Source organism: Saccopteryx leptura, chromosome 1 (assembly GCF_036850995.1).
Source record: "Saccopteryx leptura isolate mSacLep1 chromosome 1, mSacLep1_pri_phased_curated, whole genome shotgun sequence".
Lineage (NCBI taxonomy): Eukaryota > Metazoa > Chordata > Mammalia > Chiroptera > Emballonuridae > Saccopteryx > Saccopteryx leptura.
This window is the reverse complement of record NC_089503.1, coordinates 56,183,036-56,200,833: the sequence shown is the minus strand read 5'-3', so window position 1 is coordinate 56,200,833 and position 17,798 is coordinate 56,183,036. Positions and strand designations below refer to the sequence as shown.

Here is a 17,798-nt window from a genome sequence, read left to right as displayed (position 1 = left end):
AAGTCTTCAAGTTCCGTCCCTGTTGTAAATCATAGGATTTCCTACTTTTTATGACTAAATGGTATTCCATTATGTATATGTACCACATTTAAAAAAAATCCACTCATTCATTTTGCTAAATGTTTTAAACGATTATATAAATTAACCCTAGAAGAAACTTTTTAGGTAGGAACTGAAAAAAAAAAAAGAGAATGAAGGTATAATTTTGGAAAACAAATGATTAAGCATTTTCAAAGGAAATGCTGATCAAAAGCGGAGAAAGGAGCTAGAAAGATAAAGGCTACCAGAAGGGGACAAAATGATGTGAAGTTCAGAGGTCAGTTTTATAATCAGGTGGGTGTTGACTATCACTTTTCCTAAATGTCACAAATGCCATATTGGAATTTTTTTTTTTATTTGTGACTCTATTAAAACAAAATTTTAACATTAAAAAAACCCACAAATGTCATAAATTCTGGAGAGGAAAGTATGTGAAAGTAGAAACATATAGATATGGAAGCTACACTATACTTAGGTGAAGGAGAATAACAATAGAACTTCTCACATTAGCTGGAGACAAGGCTCCATGGTGAAATTTCAGAGTGTCAAATAAGAACCAATAGAACTTCTGCTAGAGGAAATCTATAGTACTTGGAGGAAAGTGAATTATTTGAAGATGCTATGCTTAATTATTTTTTATACAACCCACTTGATATTTCAGAATAGAGACTTTCTTTTCATAAGTAGAGGTGTAGCTTGAGTTGGGAATAAATAAGAAGACAATGAATGTTTTTGGGTAAGATTTAATTAGGCAGGGATCTGCATCTTCTATAAAGTGTCCTTGATTATACAGAGACAATAGAAAGTTCTTCATCCACTCAATTCCTTAACAAAAGCTACCTTATGATACTAGCTCTGTTGCTATTTAATGTTTTGATTACCCAATGATTTTTTATGCACCTTGAGGGCAGAGAGAATGCATAATTAAGATCATTCACAATGCATATTAGGATAATTTTCTAATTTCTTTTAAGGTCTAAAAATAGGATCAAGAACTAATCCTCCCATGTGAATGATCAGAGTTTGAACTTGGGCACTATAATTCACCTGACATTAGATACTCTCAGGAAGGGCCCTGTGGAAGTAGAAAACAGGAAGAAAAGTTTCAGTGGCCATGTTAACCTACAATATCACCTCGACTCATCCAGCAGTCTTCTTGTTGATGGGGATCCCAGGCCTGGAGCACTTACATATTTGGATCTCCATTCCCTTCTGTTCAGTCTATACTCTGGCTGTGCTTGGCAACTGCACCCTCCTCTTCATCATCCAGGTTGAAGCAGCCCTCCATGAACCCATGTACCTCTTTTTGGCTATGTTGGCAGCTATTGATCTAGTCCTTTCTTCCTCAACACTGCCTAAAATGCTGACTATTTTTTGGTTCAGAGATCAGGAGATCAACTTCTACGCCTGTCTGGTCCAGATGTTCTTTCTCCACTCCTTCTCCATCATGGAGTCAGCAGTGCTTCTGGCCATGGCTTTTGACCGCTATGTGGCCATCTGCAAGCCACTGCACTACACCACGGTCCTGACTGGGCCCCTTATCACCAAGATTGGTATAGCTGCTATGACTCGGGCTGTGACACTAGTGATTCCACTCCCCTTTCTGCTCAGACGTTTCCACTACTGCCGAGGCCCCGTGATTGCCCACTGCTACTGTGAGCACATGGCTGTGGTAAGGCTGGCCTGTGGAGACACTCGCTTCAACAATATTTATGGCATTGCTGTGGCCATGTTGATAGTGGTGTTGGATCTGCTCTTTGTTATTCTGTCTTATATCTTCATCCTTCGGGCAGTTCTGCAGCTTGCCTCTCAGGAAGCCCGCTATAAGGCCTTAGGGACATGTGTGTCTCACATAAGTGCCATCTTGTCTACCTACACACCTGTTGTCATCTCCTCGGTCATGCACCGTGTGGCTCGCCGGGTCTCCCCACATGTGCACATTCTCCTTGCCAATTTCTATCTACTCTTTCCGCCTATGATCAATCCCATTATCTATGGGGTCAAGACCAAGCAAATTCGTAAGAGAGTCTTAAGACTATTCCTGAGAAAGTATGTGTAGATGGAGAAAGAGAAACAGGTAGAGAAAGAGTGGTGCAAGTTGAATGCTGGAGTGGGGGTGTGGGTATGATAGGAAGTGGAGGGCTGTCAGCGTGTCTATGTTCAGTTCTTTCCCAGTACAATGAAAAAACTAAATAATGTCCTGAAACTCACTGTATCACCACCAGCCTGATCAGAACTCAAGGGTCTGAATCCTCGGGACCCAAACTGTTGCTGTTGCTGTCTTCTGAGAGTCCTCACTCCTATCATGAGCTTGACAAAGGCTTAACCCACTCTCCTTTTGGTGGTATCACCTAAAGATGAAAAGGTGCTTGCAAGTTTATTTACTCAAGACAAGACTGAGAATCTGAGTTTTTATTTTGAGTTGTCGAAAATTGGTTAATTATTCATTCAGGACCTGAGTGAGGTCAACATTTTATCTGATGAACGAATGCTTTCTTAATCACTCTGCCAGGTGTTGTCCAGCCTCTGATTAAAGACTTGAAGTTTTGGGGAGCTCTTGACATTCTAGGGCTGTAAGTTCTGAGTTCTAAGTCAGGTGTTACTGCAATAAATATCCTGAAAATGTAGAAGTTCATTTGGAACTGGGAAATGAATAGAGGCTGGAAAAGTTTTGAAGTACATGTTAGAAAAAACCTAGAGTGTCTCAAAGAGATTTTTAGTAAAAAAAATAAAAATGGTATTAAAGGCAATTCTTGTTCAGGCTCAAAAAAGAAAACTTTAGAGAAAGCTTGTCTCTTTAGAGAATACATATATCACCATGAACAGAATGTTGATAGAATAGGAACAATAAATGCTCTTCTGATAAAGTCACAGACAGAAAGATGGAAAATGTTGGAAACTGGAGGAAAGGTACCTCTTGTTATAAAGTGGCAAAGAACTTGACTATATTGTGTTTTAGAGTTTTGTGGGAAATAGAACTAGTAAGTGATGAACTTAAGTATTTAGCTGAGGATAATTCTAAACAAAGTCTTTAAGTTGTGACCTGATTATACCTTGCTGTGTATAGTAAAAAGAGAAGAAAGATATACTGAAGAAGGGCTAGTTAAACAAAAAGGAACCAGAACTTAAAGATTTGGAAAATTCTTAGTTTATCCAGATTGCAAAACAATAAAAAGTACAATATATTCAGGAGAGAACATCTAAGAGTATGGCTGGGCATCCATTGCCTTAAAAAGATTAGGTTTGTGACGTAATTATTTTTATAGCCATTTCAGCAGAAGTCAGGAAGAGAGTTATACAAGAAAGACCTGTGCAGGACCTTCATGTCTGATAGCTTGGACCTCATGAATTACATCGGAGGCCAATAACGTTTATGAGAATGATATACTAGAAGTACTGCCAGCTTGACCTGAAGGGCATGGAGATGGGATAATATGATGAAGGCTGTTAGACTTCTGGGATTCTACAGAATTGTCCAACAAAGCTAACTGGCTATGAACATGATCTCATCCTTTAAGAAAAGGGAAAAATGACACCAAGATGTTTCAAACATTTGCAGGGCTGCCGTTGCTGCTATGTGCCAAAAGGGCACACAGTCCCAGGGTAGGGCTGTCTCTTCTTCAGTTTCAGAGGGCAGAGCACATTCCTGCTTTCAAGAGACCAAGGGTTGGAACTACCCACACACAACTGAGTAGTGAGGGCCACTGCCAGAACTGAGGGCTTGGAGCTACTGTACCAGTAGGCCTGAAGGATGGAGCATCAAGCCAAAGAGAACTTTCTGGAGCCTTAAAATCAAATGTAATTTGCCCTGCTAGGTTTTATACAGTGGTGAGATTTAAATAATTTAACAACTAGTTCTCTGTCCTATGACCGTTATAAAAAATGATATACCGAAAGGTAGTTTATTATTTTATAAATATAATACTTAAATGAGAACAATAAAAGAGGTACATAAAACTAAATTGCTATAAGGAAGAATTTTAAAATAATAAAAAATATTATATAATACCTGACAAAAAACAATAAAACTGTTATTTAAGATATTTCCATATTGTTTCTTGATTGGTGTCCTTACTTGCAATTTTCTCGGCTTTTATCTGACCATCACTGGCTGTGTGATTTATCCTTAACCATCTTTTCACTGTAGGAGTAGGGTTCTGTTCCTTTAGAGGTAGGCTGATTAGACTAATATTCGTTGTGTTTAATATACTAGAAACAGGTGACTTCTCTTCTCTGAATGTATTATGTTCATCTTTGAAAAACCCCTTCCCGCTTCTGCTGAACTTACAGTAATTGTTCTGACAATATTTTTAGCTCTTTGAACACTTCCAAGAATTGCATAGTTCTGGGAATTTAAAAAAATGTTTTCCATGAAATCTTGATAATCATTAATATCAATTTGGTAATTAAAAATGTCATCTCAGAGAGAACACTGATTATAAGTGCCATTTTAACAACCGGTTTGCTGAAGTCAACAAAAAATAAGGTGACAGTGTGTCAAACCGGTGTGAACTGGCTGAATCCCACCACTGGTTTCATACTTGCTTGTGACTCATAACACCATTTAAAACTTTTCTGTCTGATGTTCTCCTTTTGGAATGGGAGTGTCTATGCTATGCCTGTGCTCGCATTGTATTTTGGAAGCAGCTAACAACTGGTTTCACAGGTTCACAGCTGAAGAGGGATTTTGCCTCAAGATAGCTCATACTTTGACTCTCATCCTCAAATGATCAAATGAGACTTAAATAGAATTTTGTATTCAGAATTAGGACTTTGGGAGCTATGAGGATGGGGTGACTGTATTTTTGTGGGAGAAGGATGTGCATTCTAGGAGACCAGAAGGCAGATTTTTATGAGCTGAATTGTGTCCGATCCCTCAATTTATGTGATGAAGTCCTAACTCTCAGTACCTCAGAAGGTGACTATATTTATAAATATGGTCTTAAAGAAGGTAATTAATTAAAATGAGGCCATTAACATGGTTGCTAATCCAATTTAAGTCCTTATAGGAAAATAAAATTTGGACACAGACACACAGGGAAGACCGTGTGAAGATGCAGGGAAAAGAATGCCATATACAAGCTAAGGGAAGAATCCGCGGAAGAAACCAACCCTGCCCGCTCCTTCATCTGGACTTGTAGCCTTCAAAATCGGGAAAAAATAAATGTCTTTTATTTAAGCCACGTAGTATGTGTTATTTTGGTCTAACAGCCTAGCAAACTACTGCCCCTTCTCCATCATCCTCCACAAATTTTCTCCTGTACTTTTATCTTGGGCCCCCTTTTGTTTCTTCAGAGATGATAGTTTAAGAATTATGTATGTTTTTTTAACTGAGTTCATTGGGGTGACACTGGTTAACAAAACCATACAGGCTTGCATGTCAGTTCATGTATCTGTTGTAATCTCTATCTCTATTTGTCTGTCTGTATTTTTAACCTTGAATGAGAATTTCCAAGTCCATGTCAGACGGGGTATGGAGGTAGGAAACTGTTGAAGAGGGAAGGGTGCAGTAAAAACCTAGAAACCGGCCCTGGCCGGTTGGCTCAGTGGTAGAGCGTTGGCCTGGCGTGCAGGAGTCCCGGGTTCGATTCCCGGCCAGGGCACACAGGAGAAGCGCCCATCTGCTTCTCCACCCCTCCCCCTCTCCTTCCTCTCTGTCTCTCTCTTCCCCTCCCGCAGCTGAGGTTCCATTGGAGCAAAGATTGCCTGGGTGCTGAGGATGGCTCTGTGGCCTCTGCCTCAGGCACTAGAATGGCTCTGGATGCAACAGAGTGATGCCCCAGAGTGGCAGAGCATCGCCCCCTGGTGGGCATGCCGGGTGGATCCCGGTCGGGCGCATGAGGGAGTCTGTCTGACTACCTCCCCATTTCCAGCTTCAGAAAAATGAAAAAAAAAAAAATAAATAAATAAAATAAAACCTAGAAACCTTTTTGTGCTTGTCCCCATCTCTGCTCTTATAATTCTCTCTGACACCAAATAAATAAATATAAATACCCCAGGGAAATAATATTCTCACTTTAGAGCCTATGTAGTTCAAAGATTCTTCGTGTTTTCTGAGCATAGTTGAGACAGGTGAAAAGATTAAAAATAATAGCAAATACTAACACACAAATAGAGTTGCATGCCTTTAAAAAATACTATATCCTAAAACAAAGGCCTTCTTCTCCTCCTGAGGACTTACACAAGGAATGTTTCCAGCCTCCAGGTCAGACCCATCTCCTGTGAAGAAGGAATGGTCTTATTCCAGAGCCTCTGACGTCAGAATAACCAGAACCTTCATTCTTTATAAATGGCTGCTAATTACTTATAAGTAATTACATTAGTACTTGCCTTCTCAATTATATAATTAGACCCTACCTTCCCCCTGTGAGTTAGGAAAATTTGGGACTATCTTTATTAGATATAAGAAACAGAGCATGACAAGAGATCTGCCATTCTAAAGTTACAAGCTGGAAACCAATGCCCAGCTCAGGCCAATATGTCATATGTATGCAAAATAAATACCTAATAGATGATCTTGGCCTGACTAGGCTGGAACTCCGGCCCTACTAGGTCATATCAGATAGGACTTGGTTACAGTTTATATGTTTAATGAAACTCTGTTTCTTAGGAGACACTGAAAGGAGGGCTAGGGGTATGGGGAGGCACCTCAAAGACCAAGGTACCAGCAGGCTCTGTCTCAGGTGCTCACAGCTCTAAGGAGAAGGCAGTGACTCTTGGAAGGCATGACTTAGTGTCACTAAACATGGAAAGGACATGGACTTCAGGGAAACCTAGGGGTGAAGCCCTGGGTCAGAGGAGTCTCCTTGTGTCAGTCCCCAGAGAGGAGGCCAGAGTCGTCCATGAGTCCCTGAGGACCGCCTCATGTGCAACAGTGTCTGCTTCCACATCCTTTTGGAAGAAGAGCAGAGGCTTGTGAAGATAAAGCCAGCTGATCCCTCCCTGCTCTCTCCTTCTTAAACACCTCCCATTGGAGTTTCCTGAAGCTAAAGGACAGGGCCAAGAATTCTACATCAGACTAAGCACGGTGGTCAGAGATGGACTAGCGGAAACAGGAAAGAAGTGACACAGGTGTGGTGAATGGGAGAGGATGGAACACTTTTAATTACCTTCCACACCCAGTCCTGCTCTTGGGCTTCAACTCCCTGCCTGTTCTCTATTTCTTTATTGCTTCTGTTCTTCTACTTAGGCTCTTCAATTGAGGGAGCACAAGTCTTGATAATCCAACCCAAATGCTTTGTCTACAAACGCCAGACACTGCCTCCACTACAGAGGATTTTTGCCTCATTTCTATGCCAAAAACTGTGGTTAAACTCCAAAAAGTCTTAGCTGATTATTCCAATTTGGATCCTCTCTCCTTACCTATCATTTATTCCTCACCCCACCACTATCCCTGTCTCGGTTAGGAAGCTACTGTATTAGTCAGGAGAGAAAAAAAATGAGGCCTGAACTAGGAAGATGGAGGGAGAGGTAAGAAGTACATTTCTCACAGGTTATTCTTCCACAAGGCACATCTTTGAAGGACCTTAGGTAAGTGACTATTTTCCTATCTCTGAATAATAATCATTCATATTATCTTTCCTATACCCTCTTACAATATAGGTATAGACTACCAAGTAGATGACAGTATTAACTGAGTACTTTCTGTTTCTGGAGACTCATTTAAGCACCTTTAGGAAAAGCAAAGAAATAAACAGGTCCTGGGAACTTGTGAGAACATGTTGGCTTCTGAATCAGAGTATAAGCAAGATAAAACATTCACTGCAAAGTAGGTTCCTGCTTTCCGGATATTTGGCAAGAAAGACATGGCTCCATTTACTCCTCTCCTCTAAGATCTTTATTCTGGTGAGGGGTATATTTTTGATGAACTTTAACAGAGGTAAAGGGCATGCACTATTGGACACCCTGCATTTGGGGGGAGAAACTGGAAAGAACAGATAACTTTTTCCTTGTATGAGGGAGGGTGGATAGGTCACAGGATGATTACTTATGTTCCAAAGGTAGAGAGAACAAATCAAGGAGATGTAATAACTCAGAGATATAATGAAATATGTTCAGTTTTGTTGAAAAAATATATCTACAGAGGGTGAAGGTGCAACAGGTATGTATGTAGAATCACTAACAGTTACGACTGTTACGTACCTAGTACTTTTCTTGCCTCTGAAGATGTAACAGTGAAAACAAAAGTTTCTGGTGTGACTGGGATTGTTTCCTACAAAGCCAAAGTGCTTGTTCCTGACAAAGATGTGCAAATATTAGTAAGACATGGAAAAATATTTTCCGATAAGATTTTATTCTGATGCATGTAACCAGGGCTGGTTGGGGTTTTTAGAACTTCTGTACTGGTTGAATGTTAAATTAAAAGATAACCAACCATTGGATCAGATGGCAAGATCTGAATGTAGTGAGAAGACACATTTCAGTCTGACTGTTCATTCCTCATTTGGTGAAACAGTCACACACTGTGTATGCTAGAGGCTGCATTTATAAAAGTAAATAAGGCAGTCCTTTCTCTCCAAGTCCCTTCACTTCACAATAAGCTGGGTGCTTGTGGAAGGATAGAAATTGGAGCACTAAGGCAGAGATCTGCACACATGTCAGGAGTCTTGTGTCACTAGTATATGAGAAATGATGGTGTCTTAAATAATTGTTGTGGTGATGGAAATGGAGTAGGCAATTTTGAGACTTTCTGTGCAGGTTGACCCAAATGGACCTGCTGGTAGATTGAATATGTTACAGGAAGTAAGGGGTAGAACCAAGGATGATGAGTCTGGGTTGAGCAACTGGTTGGAGAGGTTATTAGGTACTGAGATATGGAACGCACATAGAGGGAAGAAGTCAAGATATCTGCTTCAAGCATGATAGGCTGAGATAGCTGTGAGACTGTTATGAGGGGATAGGTAGACAGTTGGATGCCCTAGTCTGTGGCTTAGCGGGAAGATAAAATATGGAAACATGTTTTCATAATTTTAGAGGCTGATAACTAAATTCATGATAAACAAGTAGAACACCTAGAAAGAGGGTGATGTTCAAGGACTTTTCTAAAGCAATAGTCTACTTTGTCTTGTATATTCTGTTTTCCCTTGCTACTGGAAAAATTCTCTTCAGTTTAAAAACATGCCTTTTTTTCTTCTTAAAAACAATTGATCACACACACACCCTTCTCTTTACTCCACTTCCCTCTGCAGTTACTAGTCCTTCCTTTACTGTTTACCTTTGCAGAAAACCTCCTCAGAAATCTGAGCCGTGCTAACCAATTGCAATTTTTTTTTCACCTAACTCCATCAAATCTGGCTTTGCCTTTCCTTATTCTAGTAAAATTTTCCTTACTAAGGAATCCAAACCACTATATCTCTATACACAAAGCTGAACTGTTTTGGAATTGTTTGACTTATCAGTAGAATTTATAATGGTAATAATTTCCTCCTTAATGCACTACATTTCATGGCCTATCAGGACAGAACATCTTCTTGGAAATTTTTCTGGTAGTTACTCACTCTTGGTCAATTTTGTTGATTTTTCCTCCATTCAGCCAGCTGCTTCTCCACCCTCATTTTTAATGTTTTGATTCAGTTCTTTGTTCTCTATTTTTTATGAATACACACTATCTTGATCTCAATCAGTTTCATTGCTATTATTATTAGCTATTGCCAATGATCACAAGTTTACAATCAGCAGCTAAAATCTCTCTCAAACTCCAGACTTGTATATCCAAATGTATCAACATGTTCACTTAGATTTCTGATTGACATCTCAAACTCAACATATCCAAAATTAAATCTTTATCTCCCCCTCCCCATTTCCCCCAATCTCAGTTGAGAGCAACTCCTGTTTTTAGTTGCTTAAGCTAAAAAATTTGGTGTTATGTTTCACTGTCTTTTCTCTTATGATCTATATTTAATCTGTCAAAAAAAATCCCATGGCTTTTTTTTCTTAAATATTGTATATCCCAAATCTGATTGCTTCTCACCACCTACACTGCCACCTTGGTTCTTAGCCAACATTCTTCTTCCCCTATTACTGCAATAGCCTCCAGAGTCTGTTTTTCTTTTTTCATTTTTTTACCCTTATGTTTTCATGCTATTCTCATCATAAGAGGCAGAGAAAAGTTTAAAAAATATTAAATATGTCACTTATCTTCTCGTAAAATGTCCTTGCAAGACGTTTTGTTAAGTTTCTACAAAGGCCTAAAAGGCCCTGCCTGATCTGGTCTTGCCTTTATGAACTCTATGAATGTCTCATTCATTCAAATTCTCTAGCTACACTGACCATGCCGCAGAGTTAAAACATTAGTCATATTGCTGCCTTCAGGCATTTGTTCTGACTGTTCCCTTCGCTTAGACTTCTCCATCCAGGGGCAACTTCCTATATGCTCTGTCTTTTATGCCTGTCTCACTTCTGTTCATTCACTTTTTTTGTTCTGGCCATTGCTGTGGTAACCACTTGAGTGAAAGTATAGCTTGATTGCACCTGTCTTATCTTTACCTTTCCTCTGGGTTACTCTGTTTCATTGCGTGGGTCACCAAAGGAGGCTGCTCGTTATTCTAGAACATGTGTGAATCAGGAAGTACAAGGACATTAGCACTTTGGGTCCACTTTGGTGAAGGTAGGGTGACAAACAGTGGATAAATATACCCCTCTTTCATGTTGTGAGCAGACAATTCTGAAGTGCCTTCTACATGATTCCTTTTTTTTTTTTTTTTTTAGAATTTTTTGACTAATGTTTACATTCAATATTATTCTGTATTAGCATATTGGTTAGAAAATCATGTACTTCACAGAGTGGTCCTCTTGATGTTTTTAGTACCCACCTGATCCCCTACATAGTTATTACAAGATTATTGACTATATTCCTTAAGCTGTAATTTATATCCCCATGACTATTCTGTAACTAACAATGTGTACTTCTTACTCATGTGGGGTTGGATATAGTTGATCACACATTATCCAGCTTATTAATGCAGTTTCAGATGTGAATCTTTGCTCTATTGTTTTATACTTTCACCCATCCTTATTCCCTGTTATAATTTTCCCCATGTAATTCACCTGCATGGAACCCAAGGTTCTGACTTTTAAAGAAATGAAGCTAATGAGGTGTTTTCTCATCTCATTCAATCTTTGCTCACATTTTCTATCCAATAAGGCTTACCCTAATTTCTTTTTAAAAATTTCTACCTTCTTCTTCCCCTAACTTCAAGATTTTCTATCTTCATTAACCTGTTTCTTTTATGACAGTAATATCCTCTATGTAAATTATGTTCTTTTATTGTCCTTTGCAAACCTGTAGAAAATCTGTTCCACTAAGGTGTCAGTCTGTTTATTTTTTGCACATTTATCTTTAACTCATTTAGTAAAAGTATTTAATTTTTTCAGTAAATGTACTGAATATATTTACTGAATGTTTTGTGAATATAAAATTGAACAGAGCTCAATGTTGATCCCTGAAGAAATTCAATAATTAGATGTAGGGCAGATACAGAAGATTAAAATGAGTAGCTAAGGAGGTAGGAAACAATAGTATCATTATATCTAAGAGAAAAGATGGTTTTAAAAAGGAGAGAGCCCTGGCCAGTTGGCTCAATGGTGGAGCATCGGCCCAGTGTTTGGAAGTCTGGGTTTGATTCCTGGCCAGGGCACACAGGAGAAGCACCCATCTGCTTCTCCACCCTTCCCCCTCTTCTTTCTCTCTATTTCTCTCTTCTCCTCCCACAGCCAAGGCTTAATTGAAGCCCGAGTGCTGAGGATTGCTCTATGACCTCTGCCTCAGGCACTAGAATAGCTCCAGTTGCAATGGAGCAACACCCCAGATGGGCAGAGCATCTCCCCCTAGTGGGTTTGCCAGGTGGATCCCAGTTGGGTGCATGCGGGAGTCTTTTTCTCCTTGCTTCTCACTTCAGAAAAAAAAAAAGGAGAGAGGTGTCAATTTAGATAGAAGTTGCTGAAAGGTTCCATGGAAGCAGGCAAATTACAATGACACCATTATATAGAGGTTATTGGTGGTCCCAGTGAAAGCAGTTTCAGAAAAGTACTGTAATAAGAATGAATTCCGATTCGATTGTTTTATTACCAACTGATACTTGAGAGAGTTGAGACTGAATGTAAGCATTTCTAGATGTTTTCTGTGAAGAAAAGCAGATATTTGAAGTAATAGAAGGAAGAGAACATAAGATAGGAGGGATAATATTAGTTAACAGAATTATTTAAATATAGTTCAATGGTGGAAGAGATATAAATAAAAAATAAGGATCTGCAAATGCTAAGGAATTATACAAAATAATTTTATACATAATCCTACTCACCCTCCCCACAATGTCCCATAAAGGTTGGACATTTCTATTCCCCATTTCCAGAGAAGAAAAGAATCTTGGAGATAAGTGATTTACGTAAGGTCATGCAGCTTGTATAAGTGGCAGTTGTGATTTGATCCAAAATCTTCAGATTCTAAAATTTTTCCATACCCTAAGGAAAGAAATTTGTTTTCAATTTGAATATGCTGAATATGTGTGTGGCTTAAAAAGCATTTAGAGAGAAGCAATAAAGCCTAGTTATTTAGGACATTGGAATTGGAGAAAGCTAGAACTCAAACTCAGCTGCCTAACACTATCAACTATGACATCTTAGAGCTATTGGATTGCCAAAAACTTAATTTTCTTGTATGGAAAAGAGACTAAGTTTTTTTCCAGTACTTCCTTTGTTCAGTGATATAGTAAATGTTTTAAATACATTATCTTATGTAATGCTTGTAAAAACCACATTAATTGGATTCTAGAAGGGAAAAGTAGCTGCATAAAAACTGGGTAATGCCAATGTTTAAGGAATCAAAAGAAGCAAAAAATGAACAAGAGAAGAGGTCAAGATGAAAGGTTAAGAATAAAGGGCATTTGAAGCATTGACCTGGAATGCTGAGGTCGCTGGTTCGAAACCCCAGACTTGCCTGGTAAAGGCACATATGGGACTTGATGCTTCATGCTCCTCCCCCCTTCTCTCTATCTCTCATTCTCTCTCTCTTCTCTCTCTAAAAATGAATAAATAAAATCTAAAAAATAAAGAAAATAAAAGGCATTTGTTATGGAAGTCAGACATTAGTTACTAAATATGAGAGAATTCTCCTGCAACAAAAATGATGGATCTAGAAGATGATTGGATGAGAACACCTGAATAGGGAGCTTAACATGAATTTAGATGGAAGAGAAACAAAAGAAGAGGCTCCTTATTTTCTTTATCAGCTGGAGGCAGGGCTGTATTTGCAGAGATTTGTGGATAGGGATAGGACCTGGGAGATATATTCTAAAGCAGTTCTCTCTAAAACAGGGGCTGGGAACCTAATGGCTCGCAAGCCAGATGTGGCTCTTTTGATGGCTGCATCTGGCTCGCAGACAAATCTTTAATAAAATAATAATAATGTTAAAAATATAAAACATTCTCATGTATTACAATCCATTCATTTCCTACTGCTCATGTTCATGGTTGCGGGTGTCTAGAGCCAATCACAGCTGTCCTCCGGGACAACACCAAATTTTTATTGGATAATGCATAATGTACACGGGTTGGGTTGTTGTATGGCTCTCATGGAATTACATTTTAAAATATGTGGCGTTCATGGCTCTCTCAGCCAAAAAGTTTCCTGACCCCTGCTCTAAAAGAACTTTCTACAATGATGAAAATATTCTGTGTATGAATGATTCAATGGTAGCACTAGTCACATGTAACTATTAGGCACTTGTAAAGTATTCAATATTAGCATAACTGAGGTATTGAATTTTAATTTTATATTAATAAACATAAGATGCCACATGTGGCTTGTGGCAGCCATATCAGATAGTGTAGTCCTAGAGAAAATAAACAGATTGTGAAATTAATAGGGGTATTAGAAATTGCAGGCTTTATTCAACTTTTACAGGTATAGAAGCCTGAGATTTCAAGACAGAAAATTGGCTTGTGTGGCTGTGAACTTAGCTTATTACATATAATGGTACCAATGTATGTTTAAAATAAATGCATTTGTTTTAACATTTGTCTACTTCTTTTAACAGGTTATTATTGACATCACCTTGAATGAAGAAAGCAATACCTTCTCTCCATTCTTTTATGAAAGCTGTCTTGAGATATTGGTTCTAATTATGTTTAATATTATATCTACTCAATGAGATTCAAAATTCTTTGAGGGAAGAAAACATGGATGATGCTTCCCCATGTCTATGAAGCCTAATAACTGATTATTTTTAAGGCCTAGCAATGGGAACAAGAATTAATCCTCCCAAGAAAGTATATATAGAAAGTGAAGGGGCCATATAAACTGACACAGAAAATTTGCAGAAGCCATGTCAGTCTCCAATATCACCTCAACTCACCCAGTTGCCTTCTTGTTGGTAGGAATTCCAGGTTTGGAGCACTTGCATGTTTGGATCTCCATTCCTTTCTGCTTTGCCTATACTCTGGCCCTGCTTGGTAACTGTACCCTCCTCTTCATCATCCAGGTTGAAGCAGCCCTCCATGAACCCATGAGAACCTCTTTTTGGCTATGTTGGCAACTATTGATCTAGTCCTTTCTTCCTCAACACTGCCTAAAATGCTGGCTATTTTTTGGTTCAGAGATCAGGAGATCAACTTCTATGCCTGTCTAGTCCAGATGTTCTTTCTCCACTCCTTCTCCATCATGGAGTCAGCAGTGCTTCTGGCCATGGCTTTTGACTGCTATGTGGCCATCTGCAAGCCATTGCACTACACCACGGTCCTGACTGGGCCCCTTATCACCAAGATTGGTATAGCTGCTATGACTCGGGCTGTGACACTAATGACTCCACTCCCCTTTCTGCTCAGACGTTTCCACTACTGCCGAGGCCCCGTGATCGCCCACTGCTACTGTGAGCACATGGCTGTGGTAAGGCTGGCCTGTGGAGACACTCGCTTCAACAATATCTATGGCATTGCTGTGGCCATGTTGATAGTAGTATTGGATCTGCTCTTTGTTATTCTGTCTTATATCTTCATCCTTCGGGCAGTTCTGCAGCTTGCCTCTCAGGAAGCCCGCTATAAGGCCTTAGGGACATGTGTGTCTCACATAGGTGCCATCTTGTCTACCTACACACCTGTTGTCATCTCCTCGGTCATGCACCGTGTGGCACGCCGGGCTCCTCCTCATGTCCATATACTCCTTGCTATTTTCTACCTTCTTTTTCCATCCATGGTCAACCCCATCATCTATGGCATCAAGACCAAGCAGATTCGTGATCGTGTGATCAGTCTATTCTGGAAAAAAGCTGTGTAGGTACATTGTTTTTTCTTTATATGCCAGTCCAGTGCTGAATGGATGCTGGGTTAAGGCATAGAAGAAAGATCTCAAGTAGGAAAATTGCAAAGTCCCCTTCTTTGTTAATTCTCAGTGTGAAAAGGAAAATGAAGTCCCAATCTCACAGTTCCACTAATAAGATCAAACAGGTGTGTCCCATAGTCTGACAGCAGAGGTTTGGCCTATTTTCATAGTCTCATTACATTATTAATGGAAACAGAGAACTTTTCAAAGTGTTATTTTTATATGGGTGAAAGACAGTAGTAATATTTTTTGCTGAGACTGGTGGGCTCTTTGTACAGACTATGAGTGAAGAACTGAACCAAAATTTTGTTATCCAAAGGCTAAAACCACATATAGTACTGAAATTAACTCCATGTCTCTTTTTTTTTTTTTTTTTTTTTTTAATTTTTTTATTTATTTATTCATTTTAGAGAGGAGAGGGAGAGACAGAGAGAGAGAAGGGGGGAGGAGCTGGAAGCATCAACTCCCATATGTGCCTCGACCAGGCAAGCCCAGGGTTTCAAACCGGCGACCTCAGCATTTCCAGGTCGACGCTTTATCCACTGCGCCACCACAGGTCAGGCTCCATGTCTCTTTTGACAGCCTCTGCCACTCTTTAGCCTACTGCCTTTGTGGTGGCTTTACAGTTGAACAGCTCCCTTTTTCCCCTTTTTATTGAATTTATTGGGGTGACACTGGTTAACAAAATCATACAGGTTTCAGGTGCACAATTCTACAATACATCATCTGTACACTGTATTGCATATTCACCATTCTAATCAAGTCTTATTCCATCACCTATAATTAATTGTTCTATAATCTATAATTAATCCTCCCTATAACTTTCTCTACCTCCCTCTACCTCTGACAATCACCACATTGTTATCCGTGTCCCCAAGTTTTTCTTTTTCTTTTTTGCTCAGTCCCTCCATTTCTCTGGTCCCACATCCCTGACAACTGTCAGCCTGCTCTCTGTGAGTCTGGAGAGCTCCTTTTCTAAGGAGACTTATTCCTTCCATTAAGTCAGTTCCTTTCTGACCTGTAGTAATTGCCAATTCCTTCACTGAATAATTAACAAAGGAGTCTTCTGATACCACTTTTTTCCTTTTATAAATTTTATTTATTCATTTTTAGAGAGGAGAGAGAGAGAAGAGAGAGAGGAGAGAGAGACAGAGAGAGAGAAGGGGGAGGAGCTGGAAGCATCAATTCTCATATGTGCCTTGACCAGGCAAGCCCAGGGTTTCGAACTGGCGACCTCAGCATTTCCAGGTTGATGCTTTATCCACTGCGCCACCACATGTCAGGCAAGATACCACTTTATAAAAATGTATATTATATAATTTACTTTTCACATGTATATGCCTTTTGTTTCCAATAATAGAGGAGTTGAATAAAGACAAGACCTCTGAAGCTAAAGAAGAAAATATACATACTTACAATATGTAGTTGTGATAGATTATTATTGTTCACAGATCTTTACTATCTTGTTCCCCTCCCACTGGAGGGGAGTTTCCTCACTTTAGGAATGTTAATTTTTTCTGTGACTATTTTTGGCCAATGAAATTTGTGTGACCCTGACATGTGCCACAGTAATCAGAAACTTTACCATGTGTTTGTGTAGCTTCGTTCAGTGTCTCTTGCTTTTCTCCTCTTCTATAAGAATAAGCACAGTTCCAGTCAGAGTTTTTCCTTCAACCTAGACCTATGATGGAGAAGATATACAGAGTCGATGTGAGTCTGACTCACAGCACAGCCACAGCTGGCCCATGGTGTTTATATATATAACATGAACAAGGATGATTTTTTTACTCTGCTATAAACCACTGAGATTTGGGAGTTGCTTGCTGGAATTGTGAGCTCTTTCTTGCACTCCAACTCATGACAGTTCAGGACTCTAAGTACTTAAATAAAAAAAGCAAACCCACTATTTCTTCTTCTAGCATATCCTAAATGTGATATTAAATTTCATTTTATCTTTCTTCTTTTTTTTCCTTACACAGATGCTCATAATTGAATATTACTTCAGTCAGTTTTTTAAAGAAACTCATATACACCTTTTTCATGAAGGCCTACTTATACAATCATGTTCTTCTATTCTTTAAAATTTTATTTTGTAACCCTTCTATTTCCTTAGCATTAATAAAAGGAGTTTCTTAAATTCTAAGGAATGAACAAGAAAACCTTATAGGCTCTGAAAAAGCATCTCCAGGCTCTCCAGGCTCATGTTATAGGCACGTGTCATAGCTTGCCTCATAGGCACACATAGGGTGATGGTTTCAGTGGATCTTTCGTCAGCTCCTAAGAGTTTCAGTCCTCTAGATGCAGAGGTGGGTAATTGGGCAGCAAGGAAGGAAGTAGTATGCTCACTCTTCCAGAATCTACTTACCCACAATTTCAATCTGCTTGAAATTTCTTATGCAGAAGGATTTGTCTTCTGACTCCACTGCACCAGGAGAAGAATGTGCCC

The 17,798-nt window shown here is 39.2% G+C and overlaps 2 protein-coding genes across 2 annotated transcripts; both read left to right on the top strand.

Moving 5' to 3' along the window:
• The first annotated feature begins 1,153 nt into the window (after positions 1-1,153).
• On the top strand, positions 1,154-2,098 carry LOC136388867 (olfactory receptor 52K1-like). The gene has a single exon (XM_066360675.1). The coding sequence runs from the start codon at positions 1,154-1,156 to the stop codon at positions 2,096-2,098; it is 945 nt and encodes a 314-aa protein (XP_066216772.1).
• Positions 2,099-14,360: 12,262 nt separating this feature from the next.
• Positions 14,361-15,307, top strand: LOC136388866 (olfactory receptor 52K1-like). The gene is given in 2 exon segments (XM_066360674.1): positions 14,361-14,543; positions 14,546-15,307. Coding segments are annotated over 2 exon segments (945 nt in total).
• Positions 15,308-17,798: the final 2,491 nt, after the last annotated feature.

Excerpts from the sequence above, each read along its gene's own strand:
- LOC136388867 (XM_066360675.1), top strand. The coding sequence starts at position 1,154 with ATGTTAACCTACAATATCACCTCGACTCATCCAGCAGTCTTCTTGTTG.